Source organism: Urocampus carinirostris, chromosome 11 (genome assembly GCF_059441175.1).
Source record: "Urocampus carinirostris isolate Australia breed hairy pipefish chromosome 11, RoL_Ucar_1.0, whole genome shotgun sequence".
In the NCBI taxonomy this organism is placed as follows: Eukaryota; Metazoa; Chordata; class Actinopteri; order Syngnathiformes; family Syngnathidae; genus Urocampus; species Urocampus carinirostris.
This window is the reverse complement of record NC_142359.1, coordinates 40,139,431-40,158,693: the sequence shown is the minus strand read 5'-3', so window position 1 is coordinate 40,158,693 and position 19,263 is coordinate 40,139,431. Positions and strand designations below refer to the sequence as shown.

At 43.3% G+C, this 19,263-nt stretch overlaps 2 protein-coding genes across 2 annotated transcripts in view; one reads left to right on the top strand and one right to left on the bottom strand.

Annotated features, from left to right (window-relative positions):
- The first annotated feature begins 9,777 nt into the window (after positions 1 to 9,777).
- On the top strand, positions 9,778 to 16,433 carry ucmaa (upper zone of growth plate and cartilage matrix associated a). Its single transcript, XM_088348678.1, has 6 exons — positions 9,778 to 9,890; positions 10,001 to 10,089; positions 11,973 to 12,023; positions 12,086 to 12,178; positions 15,100 to 15,198; positions 16,104 to 16,433. Exons 1-6 carry the CDS (start codon positions 9,868 to 9,870, stop codon positions 16,190 to 16,192), a joined length of 444 nt encoding a protein of 147 aa, XP_088204804.1. The 5' UTR covers positions 9,778 to 9,867; the 3' UTR covers positions 16,193 to 16,433.
- mcm10 (minichromosome maintenance 10 replication initiation factor) overlaps positions 15,962 to 19,263 on the bottom strand; it is a 38,150-nt gene continuing 34,848 nt past the window's right edge. The window contains exon 18 of the mRNA XM_088348672.1: positions 15,962 to 16,231. Within this exon, the coding sequence (XP_088204798.1) occupies positions 16,213 to 16,231 (19 nt within the window). The 3' untranslated portion in view covers positions 15,962 to 16,212. The remainder of the gene's footprint in view (positions 16,232 to 19,263) is intronic.

The window sequence follows — 19,263 nt, the reverse complement described above, 5'->3', positions numbered from 1 at the left end:
AATACTAAGAGAACCTTGAAATCACATCTTAGGCTAACAGGGAGCCAATGCAGGTTAGCCAAAATTGGGGTGATGTGATCGTACTTTTTTGTCCTAGTTAAAAGCCTCGCTGCAGCATTTTGTACCAGCTGAAGACTCTTAAGTCTGGTCATCGGAAGACCGGAAAGTAGTGCATTACAGTTATCGAGACGGGAGGTAACAAACGCGTGAATTATAATCTCTGCATCCGATTGAGAACGTATAGGACGAATTTTAGCAATGTTACGAAGATTGAAGAAAGCGGTTCTAGTAATTTTCTTCACATTCAGATTCAGATCTACTTTATTGTCATTCTAGTACACGTGTATACAGAACGAAATGTCGATACATCTGACCCGCACAGTTTCCTTGAATGTACAGATATAAATAAAATGTTGTATTGAGTTGTAGTATTGAGTGCTAATAATATACTAAATAATTATGGCTATGTATAGTATTTTACAGTAGCGCAAATAGTGCAAGAGGAGTAGCCAACCAGATGTGCAAAATGGGCAGTCAGGTAAACAAGTCAGGTAAACAGAACAATAACACTGTAAGTACAATAGTGCAGAGAAACAGATGTGCAAGGAGTGGCTAGCTATAAAGAACTGCCAGTAGTGTAAAAAGTCAAACCGAACCCACAGATGTACAGATTAGCAGCAGTTTAGATTTACTATGTGTTTGAGTGACCATTTAACAGTCTAATGGCCAGGGGGACAAGACTATTGTGGAACCTGGTGGTCCTGCACCGCACACTGCAGTACCTCTTCCCAGAGGCTAGCAGAGTGAACAGTCCATGATGGGGGTGAGAGGGATCCCTGATAATGTTCTTAGCTTGGGATAGGCAGCGCTTCTGGCCAATGTCCTTAATGGAGGGAAGAGAAGTCCCGATGATTTTCTCTGCTGTCCTCGTCACCCTCCTCACACTACCCCAGTCGGTAGCGCTGCAGCCTCCACACCACACAGAGATACAGCTGGTCAGGATACTCTCTATGGTGCCCCTGTAGAATGTGATGAGGGAGGGTGGGGGCAGGCGGGCTCTCCTCATCCTCCGCAGGAAGTACAGGCGCTGCTGTGCCCTCTTAACCAGTGATGCAGTGTTCACGGACCAGGTGAGTTTGTTTGTGATGTGCACCCCTAGGAACTTGATGCTGCTGACAACCTCCACAGCCTTGTTGTTGATGAAAAGTGGGGCATGGTTGGGCTGGTTTTTTCTGAAGTCGACAATGATCTCTTTAGTTTTGTCAACATTCAGGACCAGGCTGCTGTCCCTGCACCAGCCCACCAACTGCTCCACCTCCTCTCTGTTGGCCAGGTCGTTGTCGTCCCTGATGAGGCCCACCACTGTTGTGTCGTCCGCAAACTTCACGATGTGGTTTGTGGCGGACCTAGGGACGCAGTCGTGTGTCATCAGGGTGAACAGCAAGGGGCTCAGGACACAGCCTTGGGGGGAGCCCGTGCTGAGGTTGATGACATCAGAGATGTTCTGACCAATCCGCACTGACTGGGGTCTGTCAGTGAGGAAGTCCAGCAGCCAGTTCCGCAGGGGGGTGTTGAAACCCAGGAGTCTCATTTTGTCTACCAGGTGTTGTGGGATGATGGTGTTGAATGCTGAACTGAAGTCCAGGAACAGCATCCGCACATGGGTGTTCTTCTCCTCTAGGTGTGTCAGGCTCAGGTGAAGCGCAGAGGAGATGGCATCCCCGGTGGAGCGGTTTGTCCGGTAGGCAAACTGAAAGGGGTCGAGTGAGGAGGGGAGACTGGAGGTGATGTGCTCTTTAACCAGTCTCTCAAAGCACTTCATTATGATGGGAGTCAGTGCAACGGGCCGGTAATCGTTGAATGATAAGATCTGGGGTTTCTTTGGCACTGGGATGATGGAGCAATCTTAAAGCATGATGGTACTGTGGCTTGGTCTAGCGAGGTGTTGAAAATGTCTGTTAGTACACAAGCCAGCTGATCGGTGCACTCCCTAAGGACCCGCCCTGGAATGTTGTCCGGGCCTGGAGCCTTCCGTGTGTTGACCCTTCTCAGGGTCCTCCTCACGTCAGTTGAGTCCAGGTGGAGCGCTCTTTCGTCCTGATTTGGAACCGCTTTCGCTGCAGGGGTGCCATTTTGTGCCTCGAACCTCCCAAAGAAGTTGTTGAGGTCATTCAGAAAGTCCATGCTAGTGTCCTGCACAGGGGCGGTGGTTGGCTTGTATCTGGTGATGGCCTGAATGCCTTTCCACATATCCCTGGTGTTGGTTGTGGTGAGGAAACGGTCCTGGATTTTTTGACTGTGCGATCGCTTTGCTAGTCTGATAGCACGGTTCAGGTTAGCCCTCGCTGATCTCAGCGCCTCCTCGTCACCAGATTTAAAGGCAAGGTTCCGTACCTTTAGCAGTTTGCGTATCTCAGCAGTCATCCAGGGCTTCTGATTGGCACGGGTGCAGATGGTTTTGGTATTGCTGACGTCTTCTGCGCATTTACTGATGTAGGCTGACACAGACATGGCGTACTCATCTATATTTATTTTGTTGTTGTAAGTGGCAGCCGATTTAAACATGTCCCAATCTGTGCATTCAAAGCAGTCCTGTAGTGCCTCCATTGCCCCCTCAGTCCACACCCTCACCTGCTTCACTGTAGGTTTTTATCTGGTCAGCAGGGGCTTGTATGCAGGAATTAGCATAACAGAAAGGTGATCTGATGAGCCAAGGTGGGGGCGGGGGGCTGCTCTGTATGCTCCTTTGATATTTGTGTAGGCCAAGTCTAATGTGTTCCTACCTCTTGTAGCAAAGTTGACATGCTGGTGGAAATGCGGGAGAACTGTTTTCATGTTGGCCTGGTTAAAGTCCCCCGCCGCAATGAAAATGCACTCGGTGTAAGCATGCTGCAGTTCACTCACAGTTCGGTAGAGAACGTCCATTGCCTCCTTAGTATTAGCGCTGGGTGGCACGTACACGGCAGTAATGATGGTAGCACTAAACTCCCTCGGTAGGTAGTAGGGTCTGCAGATCACCGTCAAAAGTTCAATGTTTCGTGAGCAGTGATTTGAGATTATCTTAGCATTTCTACACCAGTTGTTGTTGGTATAAATGCATAGTCCGCCACCCCTGCTCTTACCGGTGAGCTCGCCGCTTCTATCAGCACGGAAAGCAGTTAGCCCCACAATGCTAACAGCGTCATCCGGGATAGATGAGTTTAGCCATGTCTCCGTCAGAATTATAGCGCAACAGTTCGTCATCTCGCGGTTCGATGTAAGTTCCACTTGTAAATGGTCCAGTTTGTTGTCCAGGGAGCGAACGTTGGAGAGGAAAATAGATGGGAGAGGCGTTTTGAAGGGTTTAGCCTTCAGCCTAGCCGTTAGCCCAGCCCGACAACCTCGTTTCCTCCCCCGGTCACAGCGCTTCCTCTTTCCACTTTTCTTCGCTGCTTTGTAGGCCGCTGGGTCTTGTTGACGTAGCACTCCGAGGCTAAGTAAACACTCCAGAGTGATCGTAGAAATGAGCGTTGGATTTCTGGATGTTCGCATATCCAGCAAAAAACTGCGATCGTATATTAATCTACAGTTAGAATTGTCTTTGTTCGCCCTCAAAAACTGAGTCGAAGACTGGGGTTTTTGACCAAAATAAGAGAAACTGTTGGGAGCAGATGCAGCCGCAGCCGTACAGGGCGCCGAAGACTGGGGTTTTTGACCAAAATAAGAGAAACTGTTGGGAGCAGATGCAGCCGCAGCCGTACAGGGCGCCGCCATTTTGAATGTGTTTGAAAGGACGGATCGGGGTCAAATATGACACCTAAATTTTTAAGTGAGTCGCTCTGTGTGATGTGGCAATTGTCGATGTTCACAGCAGTTTTAGAGAATAAGTCACGGGACTTAGATGGACCAATAACTAACATTTCAGTCTTTTCAGAGTTAAGACGCAGGAAATTGAGTGACATCCACTCTTTTATCTCGGTGAGGCAGGCCTCCAAATTTCCACAGTTTAGTGTGGCAGATTCCTCCATCGGGAGATAGAGTTGAGTGTCATCTGCGTAGCAATAGAAACTGATATTATACTTGCAAAGCTTACAAATGCTGAAGAGAAGGGGGCTGAGCACTGAACCCTGCGGAACACCACAGGTAACATTAAAGGGCTCAGATGTAATTTTGCCATATTTAACGCAGTGTGTCCTATCTGAGAGGTAGGATCTGAACCATAAGAGGACGTTTCCTGAGAGACAAATCCATTTTTCCAACCGTTCTAGCAAGATATTATGGTCCACTGTGTCAAATGCAGCACTAAGGTCCAGCAGCAGCAAATTGATGATGCGCCAGAGTCCATTGCCCGTAGGAGAACATCAGCTGTCTCAGTAGAGTGGTTAGCCCTGAATCCTGATTGCATTGATTCAAAGAGATTGTTCTCAGACATGAAATCATTCAGCTGCTGTGCCACTACTTTTTCGAGTATTTTAGAAAGAAACAGTAGGTTTGACACAGGCCTATAATTACATTAGTTTTCTGGATCAAGGTTGGGTCGTTTCAGTGTGGGTTTAATGACGGCGGACTTAAAAGCCGCTGGAACTACACCTGAGGAGAGTGATTTGTTTAAAATATTTAGAACTGAAGGTGCAAGAACGCCAAAGAGACCTTTAATAAGTGAACCTTGAAGCGGGTCGAACTGGCAAGTCGTCGGTTTGGCCGTATTCACCATCTGTTTAAGATTATCGCGTGACAGTTCACTAAAACGGGACAAAATCCCTGGACAGCCACCATGTCGTGCATCTATAGATTTCAGTGCTTTAGTATGTGTTGAATTAATACTGTCTTTAGCAATTTCTTCCTGTATGCTTTGGATCTTCTTAGTAAAGAAGACCATTATGTCGTGGGCAGAATGAGTGGAGCTATCTGGGATAGTCTGTTGCCTTGTAAGTGATGCTACAGTGTCAAAAAGGACTTTGGGATTGTTCTTTTGTGACGCAATCACCTTTGAAAGGTAGGCTGATTTTGCAGAGGCAAGGGCCTCATTATACTTAAACAAACTATCACACTAGATTTGATGGAAAACCTCAAGCTTGGTAGCGCACCATTTTCTTTCAGATTTCCTGCATTCTCATTTAAGGGATCTAATTTCATCATTAAACCAAGGCGTGCGTCTTTTAGGTCGTGATTTAAGCCGGATGGGCGCTACTGAATCCAGGGCACTAGCCCGGGTAGCATTAAATTCATTTATGAGTGATTCGATAGATCCTATGTAGTAAGGAAAGGACGCCACTGCTCCTGGAAGAATATCGGAGGGCTCAGAAACTGTGCCCGTGCTTATATTGCGTCCATTGAATCCTTCAGTTTTTTTTGTACTACATTTAGCTAGCACCTCTAATGTAACTAAATAATGATCCGAGATAACTGTAGTACACGGTAACACCGTCATGTTTGAGGTTGAAACTCCTCGAGTCAGAACCAAGTCGAGCGTGTTTACATCTTTATGGGTTGGCAAATCAACCAGTTGATTAAAGCCAAATGCATCAATTAGAGACCGAAACGCAACAGTAAGTGAACTGAGTGGGGAGTTCATATGAATGTTAAAGTCCCCCATAATTATAATTTTGTCTGCATAGGTTACTAGTTCAGACAAAAGTTCAGCAAATTCGTCTAAGAAAGTTGTGTATGGTCCTGGTGCGCGATAGATAGTTATTACATAAATTGACAATAGAGAGGACCTCATAACAAGATCCTCGAACGACTTGTAATTATTAGAGGTACGAGGAGTAAATTTAAGCGTTTTTTCTGAAATGAGCGCTACACCGCCACCCTTTTTCAAAGAACGTGCTACATGGTTGCTAACGTAGTCTGGTGGCGAAGCATTATTTAGTGGTAAAAACTCATCTGGGCGTAACCAAGTCTCACAAAGACCGAAACAGTTAAGTTTATAAATCGCGAATAATATTATCCACAAGTAAAGCTTTAGGAGCAAGCGATCTAACATTCAAAAGACCAAATTTTAGCTTTGAATCATTTAACTTAGCTGTAGTCTTTGTAGAGATCGTCACAAGATGTCGCCGTTCGGGCATGTTGAGTCTCAGGCGTCGGTTGACAGGCAAGATCGATGAAGAAATATTGGTGGAATTAGGCACAATGCCATCATCTTAGATGTCGCCGTTCGTGTGCGTTGGGCTTCAGGCGTCTGTTGACTCGCAGAATCGACAAAGAAATAATGGTTGGATTAGACAGATCTTCATGTTCTTGCTCCTTCAACTTCACACGCTCCCCTGCACGACATCCCCGCTTCTGTTTTCTGTCTTTGCGCCGTCTTCGTCATCGATTTTTCTTTTTCTTCGGTGGAGCGGGAAAGCAGGGCGAACCCGAGTCCCTTTGAAGCTCGTTCGGGATGTCATGGGTGGTATAGAAAGTGCCGAAAAGTCGAAATTTAGGCGCCCACCCAGTCGGATGAGCTCCTTCCGGCTGTAGGTCTTATTTGCCACGCATGTATCCAAAGAGAAAAGCTGGAGGACAGAGGTAAATAGTAGGGTAGCCGGATAGCAACTAGCCGCAACGTAAACATGCGCCGCCATGTTGGAAAACCAGAGCCGGAACCGAAATAAATGAAATGCATTTATATAGCGCTTTTCAAGTCAATGACTTCCCAAAGCGCTTTTACAATCTGCTCCACTTTTCCCAATAGCGGCCTTGTATTGCAGCCATGTAAGACGCTAACCTGCTTATTGTGGGTATTAAGGGTTCAGTGTCTTACCCTAGGACACTTCAACATGTAACACGGACGAGCCGGGATTCGAACTGGGATCCCTTGATCACAAGACGAGCGCTCTACCTCCTGAGCCACTGCCGCCAGTATTTGAACAAAGACTTTCATCAGCACAATGCAGAAGGAATCATGGCCCATTACTCAAACGACCTCATGGCCCAGGACGATACATGGAGTGCAGGTGGGCTTCTAATGGGCGGACTAACAGGTCTTTCAGGGTCAGATTTCTAGATGGTACTCAGGTGTTCAAATACTTTTTTGCAGCTGTATTGCACAAATAAATTGTTAAAAATCATGCATTCTGATTTTTGGATTATATTTTTTGTTTATCTCTCTCACAATGGACATGCACCTACGATGAAAATTTCAGACCACCTCCATGATTTCTAAGTGGGAGAAATAGCAGGGTGTTCAAATACTTACTTTCTTCACTGTATATTGATGTATTAAAATAAAACAGATCTTCAGTTAATCCACCTGAATTCTTCACTTTACTGTATGTATGTGTATGTATTTATATATGTATATACTTGTATGTGATTGTATGTGCGTGTGTGTGTGTATATATATATCTATCTATATAGGTTTATATGTATATATATATATATATATGTAAATATGTATATATGTAAATATGTATATATATGTATATATATGTTTATACGTATATATATATATATATATATATATATATATATATATATATTCCAAAGACATGCATTTCAGGTGGATTGGCCGGTCCAAGTTGTCCCTAGGTGTGAATGAGCGAGCGAATTGTCTGTCGTTGTGTGCCCTGCCCACTGCCCGATGATTGCTGGGATGGGCTCCAGCACCCTCGCGACCCTACTGAGGATAAGCGGTGCAATGAGATGAGATGTGTGTATATATATATATATATATATATATATATATACAGGGAGTGCAGAATTATTAGGCAAGTTGTATTTTTGAGGATTAATTTTATTATTGAACAACAACCATGTTCTTAATGAACCCAAAAGTCTCATTAATATCAAAGCTGAATATTTTGGAAGTTGGAGTGGGGCTTTTTTAGTTTTAGCTATTTTAGGAGGATATCTGTGTGTGCAGGTGACTATTACTGTGCATAATTATTAGGCAACTTAACAAAAAACAAATGTATACCCATTTCAATTATTTATTTTCATCAGGGAAACCAATATAACAGCTCAACATTCACAAATATACATTTCTGACATTCAAAAACAAAACAAAAACAAATCAGTGACCAATATAGCCACCTTTCTTTGCAAGGACACTCAAAAGCCTGCCATCCATGGATTCTGTCAGTGCTTTGATCTGTTCACGATCAACATTGCGTGCAGCAGCAACCACAGCCTCCCAGACACTGTTCAGAGAGGTGTACTGTTTTCCCTCCTTGTAAATCTCACATTTGATGAGGGACCACAGGTTCTCTATGGGGTTCAGATCAGGTGAACAAGGAGGCCATGTCATTAGTTTTTCTTCTTTTAGACCCTTTCTTGCCAGCCATGCTGTGGAGTACTTGGATGCGTGTGATGGAGCGTTGTCCTGCATGAAAATCATGTTTTTCTTGAAGGATGCGGACTTCTTCCTGTACCACTGCTTGAAGAAGGTGTCTTCCAGAAACTGGCAGTAGGACTGGGAGTTGAGCTTGAGTCCATCCTCAACCCGAAAAGGCCCCACAAGCTCATCTTTGATGATACCAGCCCATACCAGTACCCCACCTCCACCTTGCTGGCGTCTGAGGCGGACTGGAGCTCTCTGCCCTTTACCGATCCAGCCACGGGCCCATCCATCTGGCCCATCAAGACTCACTCTCATTTCATCAGTCCATAAAACCTTAGAAAAATCCGTCTTGAGATTTTTCTTGGCCCAGTCTTGACTTTTCAGCTTGTGTGTCTTGTTCAGTGGTGGTCGTTTTTCAGCCTTTCTTACCTTGGCCATGTCTCTGAGTATTGCACACCTTGTGCTTTTGGGCACTCCAGTGATGTTGCAGCTCTGAAATATGGCAAAACTGGTGGCAAGTGGCATCTTGGCAGCTGTACGCTTGACTTTTCTCAGTTCACGGGCAGTTATTTTGCGCCTTGGTTTTTCTACACGCTTTTTGCGACCCTGTTGACTATTTTGAATGTAACGCTTGATTGTTCGATGATCACGCTTCAGAAGCTTGGCAATTTTAAGAGTGCTGCATCCCTCTGCAAGATATCTCACTATTTTTGACTTTTCAGAGCCTGTCAAGTCCCTCTTCTGACCCATTTTGCCAAAGGAAAGGAAGTTGCCTAATAATTATGCACACGTGATATAGGGTGTTGATGTCATTAGACCACACCCCTTCTCATTACAGAGATGCATATCACCTGATATGCTTAATTGGTAGTAGGCTTTCGAGCCTATACAGCTTGGAGTAAGACAACATGCATAAAGAGGATGATGTGGTCAAAATACTCATTTGCCTAATAATTCTGCACTCCCTGTATATATATATACAGTATATATATATGCAGGGTTGGGTAGGGTTAATTTAACTGGATTACTTTCAATTACTTTTGGATTACTCCAATACCAAATATGCTAATAAAAGACAAAAGAAACTAAATTTGAATAAAATGACTAAATTTTGTGCAGGCTTGGGGAGTAACGGAATACATGGAACTGCAAAAATGATGTTGGCAAGCTGTTTGGATTTATTTTCATTTTGTTTCTGTCGCATTTTATGTTAGTTTTGCCGGAGATCAAAGCCAGGAGAGAAATCCTACCACGTGTTGAGTCATAATTTTATTCATATTTAGTTTCTTTTGTTTGTCTCTCACCTCTCTCTCACCCACCTCTCTCTCACCACACACACACACACACACACACACACACACACACACACACACACACACACACACACACACACACACACACACACACACACACACACACACACACACACACACACACACACACACACACACACACACACACACACACACACACACACACACACACAAACTCCCCTTCTCCCCTTCATTCTAATCTACTAGTCCAGCCCCCGAGAGAATGTTTGTTCTGTGTGTAGCCCGTGGCCAGAATGAATTTGACAGCCCTGCCTTAAATCAAACGATTTTATATTATTGTTGTAAATGAAAGAAGCTACAGAAAAACGGTATATGAAATGTTGTAAAATAGCATTGCCGCCCCTTTTTTCATTTTAGTCTCATCTCCCTCACTTTTTCCCTCTCCTCATCCGACCCTCCTCCTCTGATTTAAACGAAGGATCTTGGGGTCCTTGCGACAGTTTGCAAAGATGTTTCCGAGTCGAGTCTTCGCTCTTTCTTGCCTTACCACCCTCCTTGTCCTTGCCTGTGAGTATTTCTTAGGGAGTAGGTTCATGTTTCTGTCCTAGAAGGGAGGAAATAAGAAGTGGCAGATTATATGTTGTTACATTTTAATTTTGTTGTGTCATGCAGGGATTACAGTTTCAAGTTGCTTAGGATAAAAAAAAAATAAACGTTATTGTAATTTAGTTGGTAAAAGAATTTCTGAAGCGTATTCATTCATTGAGTGCAGATTATTACATTGTCAGTACTGAACAAAGGGACCCCGAAACCTGTCGGTTTCCCTGCTTTTTTTATGTTTTTCTTTTATTTGTTTTTTCTTCCTTGTTTTTTTCTCCTGGCTTTTTTCCTTTCTTGCTTGCTCCTTTTATGATTAACTTTTTTTCTTCTTTTTTTCATTTCTCTTAGCTTTCTCTTGCCTTTTCCTCTTCTTATTTTCACATGCTTTTATACTTTTTTCTTATATTATTTTGTTTCTGTTATCCCAACATTTGCTTTAGTTTGTCTTTTTTTCCTCTTTTTGTTACTGCTCTCACCACTAAATCCCTTTTCTTTGGGTAGGCAGAGCGTGTCTGTGGGTGGGCTCTTTCTTCCCTTTTCCTTATTTTTTTTTTATTTTTCGTGGCTTTTTACTTCCTTTTCTTTCTTTTTTTCCTTGAGATGTTTTAAATTTTCTTTCTTTCTGTTTTTTTCCTTTTTCTAGCTTTTAATATCCTTTCTTTTGCTTTTGTTCTTTTGTGATCTATTTTCCCTTATCTTTTATCTTTAGTTTTCCCCCTGGGTTTTTACTTCTTTTTTTCCTCTTTTTCATATTTTTCTTGTTTTTTTCCTTTTCTCTTTCTCTTTTTTCTGTTCTTTTTTTGTTTCATTTTTCCCCCAGCATTTTCTTGCTTTTCATTTTCCATGATTGGTAATAGATTAAAGCAACAAAAACATTCTGAAGAGCCGTGTAGTGAGATGAGTTAAAAGAGCCGGTTCTCGAAAAAGAGACTGAATACTAAGCATGACAACAAAGAGATGCGTTGCAAATTTGCGCAGCGTACGCACACGCAGACACTATGCACAGCAAAGTGCAAATTCTAATGCAACCTGGACACCAAGGGTTAACATCTCAATACTGAGAAACTGCTTGCTGTGTGGGAAACCGACACACACACACTGTGCTGTGGCGAGCAGGAGAGTCCACGCTAGCGTCCGCTCACATACACTGTACGAATGTTTGCATATCCGCTGCCTGGACTGCCCTCTTTATTACATCCACTTTTATTTGGGGGGGCAGAGTGTGTCCGTGAGTGACCACTTCCAGGAATGGTCACCTGACTAAGATTAATCAAAGTGTGACGACGGCTCATCCAGGAGGTTACAAAAGAACCTTGGAAAACATCCAAGGAACTGCAGACTATGCTGGCCTCTGTTTAGGTCAGTGTTCATAACTCCACCATAAGAAAGACACTGGCCAAAACAGGCACCCATGGGATGGTTCCCAGGCAAAACCACTGCAGTTACAAAATAATACAAGGAGTCTTTGACACCTATGACAGATATGTCATATATGCATACATACATATATACACACATTCATATATGCACACGCACACATATACACATATACACATATATATATATATATATATATATATATATATATATATATATATATATATATATATATACATACATACATGCATATTTCCTTGCCTTAATAAATGAAATCAACATTTTAAAACTGCATTTTGTATTCCCTTGGGTTGTCCCTATTAAAATCGGTTTGATGATTTGAAATATTTGTGATTGCTAAATACGCAAAAAAAAAGGAAACAGAAATCAGGAAGGGGACTAATACTTTTTCTTGGAACTGTATAAACAAATTGATAAAAATGGCATACTGAGTCAAATATTATCTGTCTTAGTTTCCGGTGTCTGTGAAAGCGCCAAGGACCAAAAAGCGTCAGATGTGGAAGGTGACACATTTGTCATGAATCATTTTTTTCGTACCTGCGACTAAATTTGGCTTTTTTTTTAGAGGCTAAGCGACCCGTTTTCATGGCTGGGACGGACGCTTCCACATTTTTCAAACGACGCAGTCGCCGTTCGGTCAGATACTATGAGAAACTGGGTGAGTACACCAAGGACAAAAACGGGAAAAATCTTAGACATAAAAAATATATCGAGTTCCAAAATGGATGCTTGGATGCTGAAATTAGCAAATGTTCTTTTATTTTCATTTTGCACTTTTTATTATTTTTATTAATCGTAACACTGGTCAATCAAAGCATGGCATACTGTTGGAATTCTCAGTTGTTTAAAGTACACACACATACAAAAGAATGAATGCTAAAAATAATCCATCCATCCATCCATCCATTATCTTCCACTTATGCGGGGTGGGGTCACGGCAGCAGCAGCAGCAGCCTTAAAAGGGAAGCCCAGACGTCCCTATCCCCAGCCACCTCCTCCAGCTCATCCGACGGGATCCCGTTGCATTCCCAAACCAGCCGAGAGACATAGTCTCTCCAGCGTGTCCTGGGTCGCCCTCGGGGCCTCCTGCCGGAACACATGCCCGAGGGAGGCGTCCAGGAGGCATCCTTATCAGATGCCCGAGCCACCTTAACTGGCTCCTCTCAATGCGGAGGAGCAGTGGCTCTACACAGAGTCCCTCCCGGATGACTGAGCTTCTCTCATTTCGGCCACTTGTATCCGATCGTGTTCTTTCGGTCATAACCCAAAGTTCATGACCATACGTGAGGGTAGGAACGTAGATTGACCAGTAAATCGAGAGCTTTGCCTTTCGGCTCAGCTCCCTCTTCACCACGACGGACCGGTACAGGGTCCGAATGACGGCAGACGCTGCACCGACCCGTCTGTCGATCTCCAGTTCCATTCTACCCTCACTCGTGAACAGGACCCCAAGATACTTGAACTCCTCCACTTGGGGCAAGATCTCATCCCCAACACGGAGGGAGCATGCCACCCTTTTTCGACTGAGTACCATGGTCTCGGACTTAGAGGTGCTGATCCTCATCCGCTTCACACTCGGCTGTGAATCACTCCAGCGAGAGCTGAAAATCACGGCCTGAGTAAGCCAACAGCACCACGTCATCTGCAAAAAGCAGTGACGCAATGCTGAGGCCCCCAAACCGGACTCCATCCCCACCAAGGCTGCGCCTAGAAATTATGTCCATAAAAGTTATGAACAGAATCGGTGACAAAGGGCAGCCCTGGCGGAGTCCAACCCTCACTGGGAACAAATCCGGCTTACTGCCGGCAATGCGGACCAGACTTTGGCACCGGGCATACAGGGACCGCACAGCCCGGATAAGACTGTGTGGTACCCCATACTCCCGAGCACCCCCACAGGGCCTCCCGAGGAACACGGTTGAATGCCTTCTCCAAGTCCACAAAACACATGTTTTGTGCTCTCTTACTCCGCCCACAATAGACAGGCAAACTCCCTTGCACCATCAAGGACCCTGCAGAGTGTGTAGAGCTGGTCCAGTGTTCCACGGCCAGGACGAAAACCACACTGTTCCTCCTGAATCCAAGATTCGACCTCCTGGCGAACCCTCCTCTCCAGTACCCCTGAATAGACCTTACCAGGGAGGCTGAGAAGTGTGATTCCCCTGTAGTTGGAACACACTCTCCGGTCCCCCTTCTTAAAGAGGGGAACCACCATCCCAGTCTGCCAGTCCAGAGGCACTGTCCTCAATGTTTAAGCGATGTTGCAAAGGCGTGTCAACCATGACACGCCCACAATATCCAGAGCCTTAATGAACTCCGGGCGGATCTCATCGATCCCCGCAGCCCTGCCACCGAGGAGCTTTTTGACCACCTCGGTGACTTCAAACCCAGAGATGCGAGAGTCCAACCCAGAGTCCTCCGGCTCTGCTTCCCCAGAGACGTGTCGGTGGGATTGAGGAGGTCTTCCAAGTACTCCGCCCACTGATTCACAACGTGCCGGGTCGAGGTCAGCAGCGCCCCATCGGTGCAGGTGGTGAGACCATGGGAAGAGAGTCTCACGTCGTCTCTTCGGGCAGTGCCCAACCGGACCCCGCGAATAAAGACCACCAGGCGCTCGCCAGCGGACCCCACCTCCAGGCCTGGCTCCAGAAGGGGGCCCCGGTAACCCACGTCCGGGCGAGGGAAATTGAGAACCAACTCCGGTTTCCTCCCACATACCAAAAACATGCATGTCGGATTAATTAGGCGGTCCAAATTGTCCCTAGGTGTGAATGAGCCAGTGAGTTGTCTGTCTCTGTGTGCCCTGCGACTGGCTGGCAACCAGTTCACCAGTTCAGGGTGTCCTCTGCCCACCGTCCGAAGATAGCTGGGATGGGCTTCAGGACCCCTGTGACCCTACTGAAGATAAGCAGTGCAGATAATGGATGTAAGAACATTCAGGTATTTTTGCAAAGTATTTAAATCATTTTATTTACTGGAAGAAAATTTTTTTGTATCACGAGAAGGCACTAAATATTACACACTGTTCCTTTAAAAAACATTTTTAGAGGCATTTTGAATGAATGACTTACCTTCTTTCAAACCCTTTGAAGTTTCTTTCCACACCTTCTCAGGCAGCAGTTGAATAGTTGTCATATATTTCCTTTTGTTTTTCTGGGTCACAGAAAAAACTATTTTGGCTGTTGAATGTATTTCAAATATTTTCCTCCTCTTGTGATATACTCATTGTGCAAAGACCGTGTCACAGATCAACAATTTCATTCGTCACAAATGTGTTGTTTGTCTCTGTGATCAGAACGCTACCAAAAAAAGTTAAATGTGGTAAAACTGGATGTAGGTTTAAATTTTGAGAAGAGTACTGTGCTATTTTATATAGAGTAAAATACAATAGAAACAAAAGTGGTCTGATATGGCCGCAAAAACATTAGGCAGGGCTGCTAAGTCAATCAAGTATTGCAACAGAGGCCTCTTGAATATTCATCACGGTGTGCACTGGCCATCAGGAGTCGCAGGACAGCACGGAGGAGCATCGTCCATACTTTAAAATCCAGTCACATCCATTTTTTTATGTGTTTGCAGCTGAGCAGCGGTTGTATCGGGTAAATGCAGAACGTCGCCGAAAATACAATGAAGAGCAACGCAACGAGTATGAAAACTACGCTGAAGAAGATCGTACCGGTAAATGATTGAAACACTCAAGAAAGCAAAAATAAAATTCGATCATTGCAATCTCTGTAAAAAATGGATCTTTGACGTCTATAGCCTTTAAAGGAAGACAGGCTTTTTCATACTCTGCATGTTCGAATCAACATGCAGGTTGTTGGGACGAGATGAGTAAGAACCCGCGCCGGAGAGAGCAATTTGAGCTTTCTACAAAAAAAATGATAGAATAAATAAACAGAATATTCTGGGCATGTAATGGTTTGTAGAGATATTCTCTGACTGGCTAAACTGGCTACAGAAACCCCCTTTTCTTCTCCGAGTGAAACGTTTACCCCTGTAGACTCAAGTACCACACAAGACACCGTCTTATAATTGGTTGATCTTTTTGATTAGATTACCGCAGCTGACTGACCAGGTAATAAGAGATCTATGGCTTTACTCTTATTACATAATAGGATGATGCGAGATTATTCCTATAAAATGTGTGGTTTGAGAATTTTGCCTGTACAGATGTGCTTGACAGAAAACCAACTATTGACAGTGTACGCAGCTACCCCTCAGTCTCATTTTTATTCTGCTGGAAGAGATGCCAGAGGGTCGTTTAGGATGATGATGCCCCTGGGGAAGAAACTGTCTCAGAGCATTGACCTTGTTTTTGTATACTTATTATATTTATGAATAATTGATTTGACATGCAGATCATCGGTCTTCTATTCTGGAAGGCAATTAAAATCTCAGAAGATTAATTATTAAGAGGCTGAAATTGCGAAGATTTGGAAAAATTTTAATTGAAAAAAATTTCTGGGTGTCTAAAATGAAAATCCAACAGTTGACAACAAAATGATTAATTCATCCAATTATGTGTACTATTGTCACTATATTTCACTCATTTCAGGTTTGTTTTGCTCTTTTGAATTCAGAGCAACAAGAACGAACGAGAGAAAAATATGAGCAAGTTCGAGAGTACAACTACGACGGGCGTTACCCTCGACGTCACTGGTTTCACTAAGTTTGTTTGAGTCGTGGGTATCAAAGATCTTCGTCCGGCCTGCAAGACAACACCAAGAGAAGCACAAGAGAAAAATGACTTTAAATGAGTTCGACACCCCTGGGTTAAGTGAACCAGGAATATTTCTATCGCTTAAAATATCCTTAAAAAATAATCAACATGTAAACAAGCAGTTTTTCTGCATTGTGTATCATTTTTGTTTTTCTTTACATTGTATACAAAACAAATAAAGGAGTCATCATGAAAAGCATGTTTGTTTTATGAAATTTTCCATGAACCTGCAAGCGCAATAAAACTTTAGCGTTAGCTGGAGGAATTTAGAACGAGTTAAAACCCTGCATCGATTTCCTGCGAGTGAAAGTGGCAATGGCTTTGGTGGACTTGGTAGAGTAAACAAAAGATTAGTTTCCTGGATAGTTTTCACCGCTAATGCGTCTACCACTCAGCGACAGGAATTTGGAATATTCTTATGGAATAAAAGCAGAGAGAATAGCTCCACAAATCATCAGTACCAAAAAAGTTTCCAGATCAGAAAAGTAAAGTGGGAAGAATTTTAAAGAGCCCACTGTAATTGCTATAAGCTGTTTTCCTCCAAAATCGACAGTATGTAATAATTCACCGCAAGAGTTCGTTGTAGGGTAGAAGTTGGCTGAAGCTTACGCATTGGATGACACACTACCAAAACGCTATGGGAGTTATGTCCAAAGTACAGGGACAGTTACGGCATGTGATACATTTTTTGGGGGCTCGCGGCCTCTGTCATAAATTGAATAATATGTGGCCCATCAGTAATGTTGACCGCAGAATAAAATACATGTGCACACCAATAGAAATTTTAAAAATCACCAGATATTGGCAGTAGCCCTTTGGTCACCTTTCCGTTGGCTTTTATTTTAGCCAACCTCATTTCTGACATGATTGTAAACAAAAAAAAGGAAAGTTGACTGAGAGGACCGCTGCTTTCAGGATAACTGGAAATTGAAGTATTTTGTGACCCAAATCTGAAATAACAGCGTCTGCCTAATTTGCCGTGAGACTGTGGCTGTTTTCAAAGAATGTAATGTCAAGAAGCACTGCCAGGCGAAACATGCCATTTATGACAAGCTAACTTGAAACGAACTCTGTGAAAAAGTGAAGCAACTGGAAGCTGTTGTAAAGGAATAGTCTTCACAAAAACCTGTGAATCAAATGAAAATACTACAGAGGCGAGCTACGAGCTATGCCCTGCAAACTTTTCACATAGAGTGAATTTAATAAAATCATATCAATCATTTGTTGACATAATAATTTTCGTGTATTTTTGCCATGTTATGGAATATATTGATATATTAGTATAAAGTGTTAATTACATAGTAAATGGTGATAATTCCCCCCTCAATTTCTTCCTGTTCAGTGATTTGGCAACTTCCTAGTTTGAAAGGGACCACATCTCACTTTAATGTGCTTTTGTTGGACATTCCCAAAACCATGAAGGTACGACACAAACATGTTTGTACTCCTCACCTGGTTGCCGCCACACATGCTTCACACAATCCATTCATTATCTGCACCGCTTATCCTCAGTAGGGTCGCGGGGGTGCTGGAACCCATCCCAGCTATCTCCAGGCAGCGGGCAGGGGACCCCCTGAACTGGTTGCCAGCCAGTCACAGGGCACACACAAACGCACAAACTCACATACACCTAGGGACAATTTAGACTGGCCAATTAACCTGCCATGCATGTTGTTGGGAATGTGGGGAAAAAAAACGGAGTGCCCGGAGGACACCCACGCAGGCACAGGGAGAACATGCAAACTCCATACGGGGAAGCTGCGGTAGCTGGACTTAAACCCTGAACCTCCGCACCACGATGCTGCGCGCCAACCACCCAAGCTGGCGTGCTTCACACCATCCAAGCCAAACTTAAATCTTTTTCTCATGAAACAATAGGATATCTTTTCAACGAGAGATAGATTCTGTAATATATATTTAAAGGAATAACGTTTTTTTTTCTTGGTTTATAGCTAGGGGAGAAGTGATCAAGGTTTCCCCTAAGTCAAATAATACATCTGCTTGTGCGCCTGAAGTTAAATACTATTTTATACGCTGTTTTATCTTACTTATATTCAAAAACACTTGTCCTAAGTTGGACTCCAGCCTTCGAGTGCGAACTCTGGCAGAAGTGTGACGTAAACCGCACTTGGCGTTGGAATGCGTTTTCTTTGTTCCATTCTGTCCAGATGATAATGACTTATAACCTCTCCAGGGGGGTTGGAGTGTGTGTCTTGCCTCATTCTGTGCAGAGGGCGATGACCTATCACCCCCGCCTCCCATTCTTCAAAGGAGAACTGGGAAGTCTGCTTCGGCAACAGCGTGGACCAATCGCCAGCAGCTTGGTCATGGGGCGTGTACACTTCCTCACCATGTTTTATAAAATCGGAAACTCTGGAGCCCCCCTTGTCTACTCTACGATTGTGATTGACATTGTCATTGCAGAAAGACCCAGATCTGTTCAACTCTTCGATTAGGCTAAATAAATTATCAATGTGGACTATTCTCATCGCTCGGCTCATTTCCTCAGCTTTTGAATATGCTCCAACTGTAAGGGTAGACAAGACACTTGAAGTGTCTCCGGAGTCAGATTTCAGTCTAATAAATGTTAAAACCTTACATCCCCAATATTATATGTGTGAGTTATCCAAACACTGAACTGTGTTGACCTTTTAACTTTTTGTCCATCTTTCTTTCCAGCAACTGAATCTAAGTAGCAGCATGACGGAATGCTCAAGGTAAAACATTTTCATTTTCGATTTAGGCCAATTTTTTGCTATTCTGATAATCGAATAGAAAATAATTGAACACTAAATTGGTACAGATACATACACATATACATACATATACATACATATATATATATATCCATATATATACATACATATACATACATATATATATATATCCATATATATACATACATACATACATATATATATATATCCATATATATACATACATACATACATATATATATATATATCCATATATATACATACATACATACATATATATATATATCCATATATATACATACA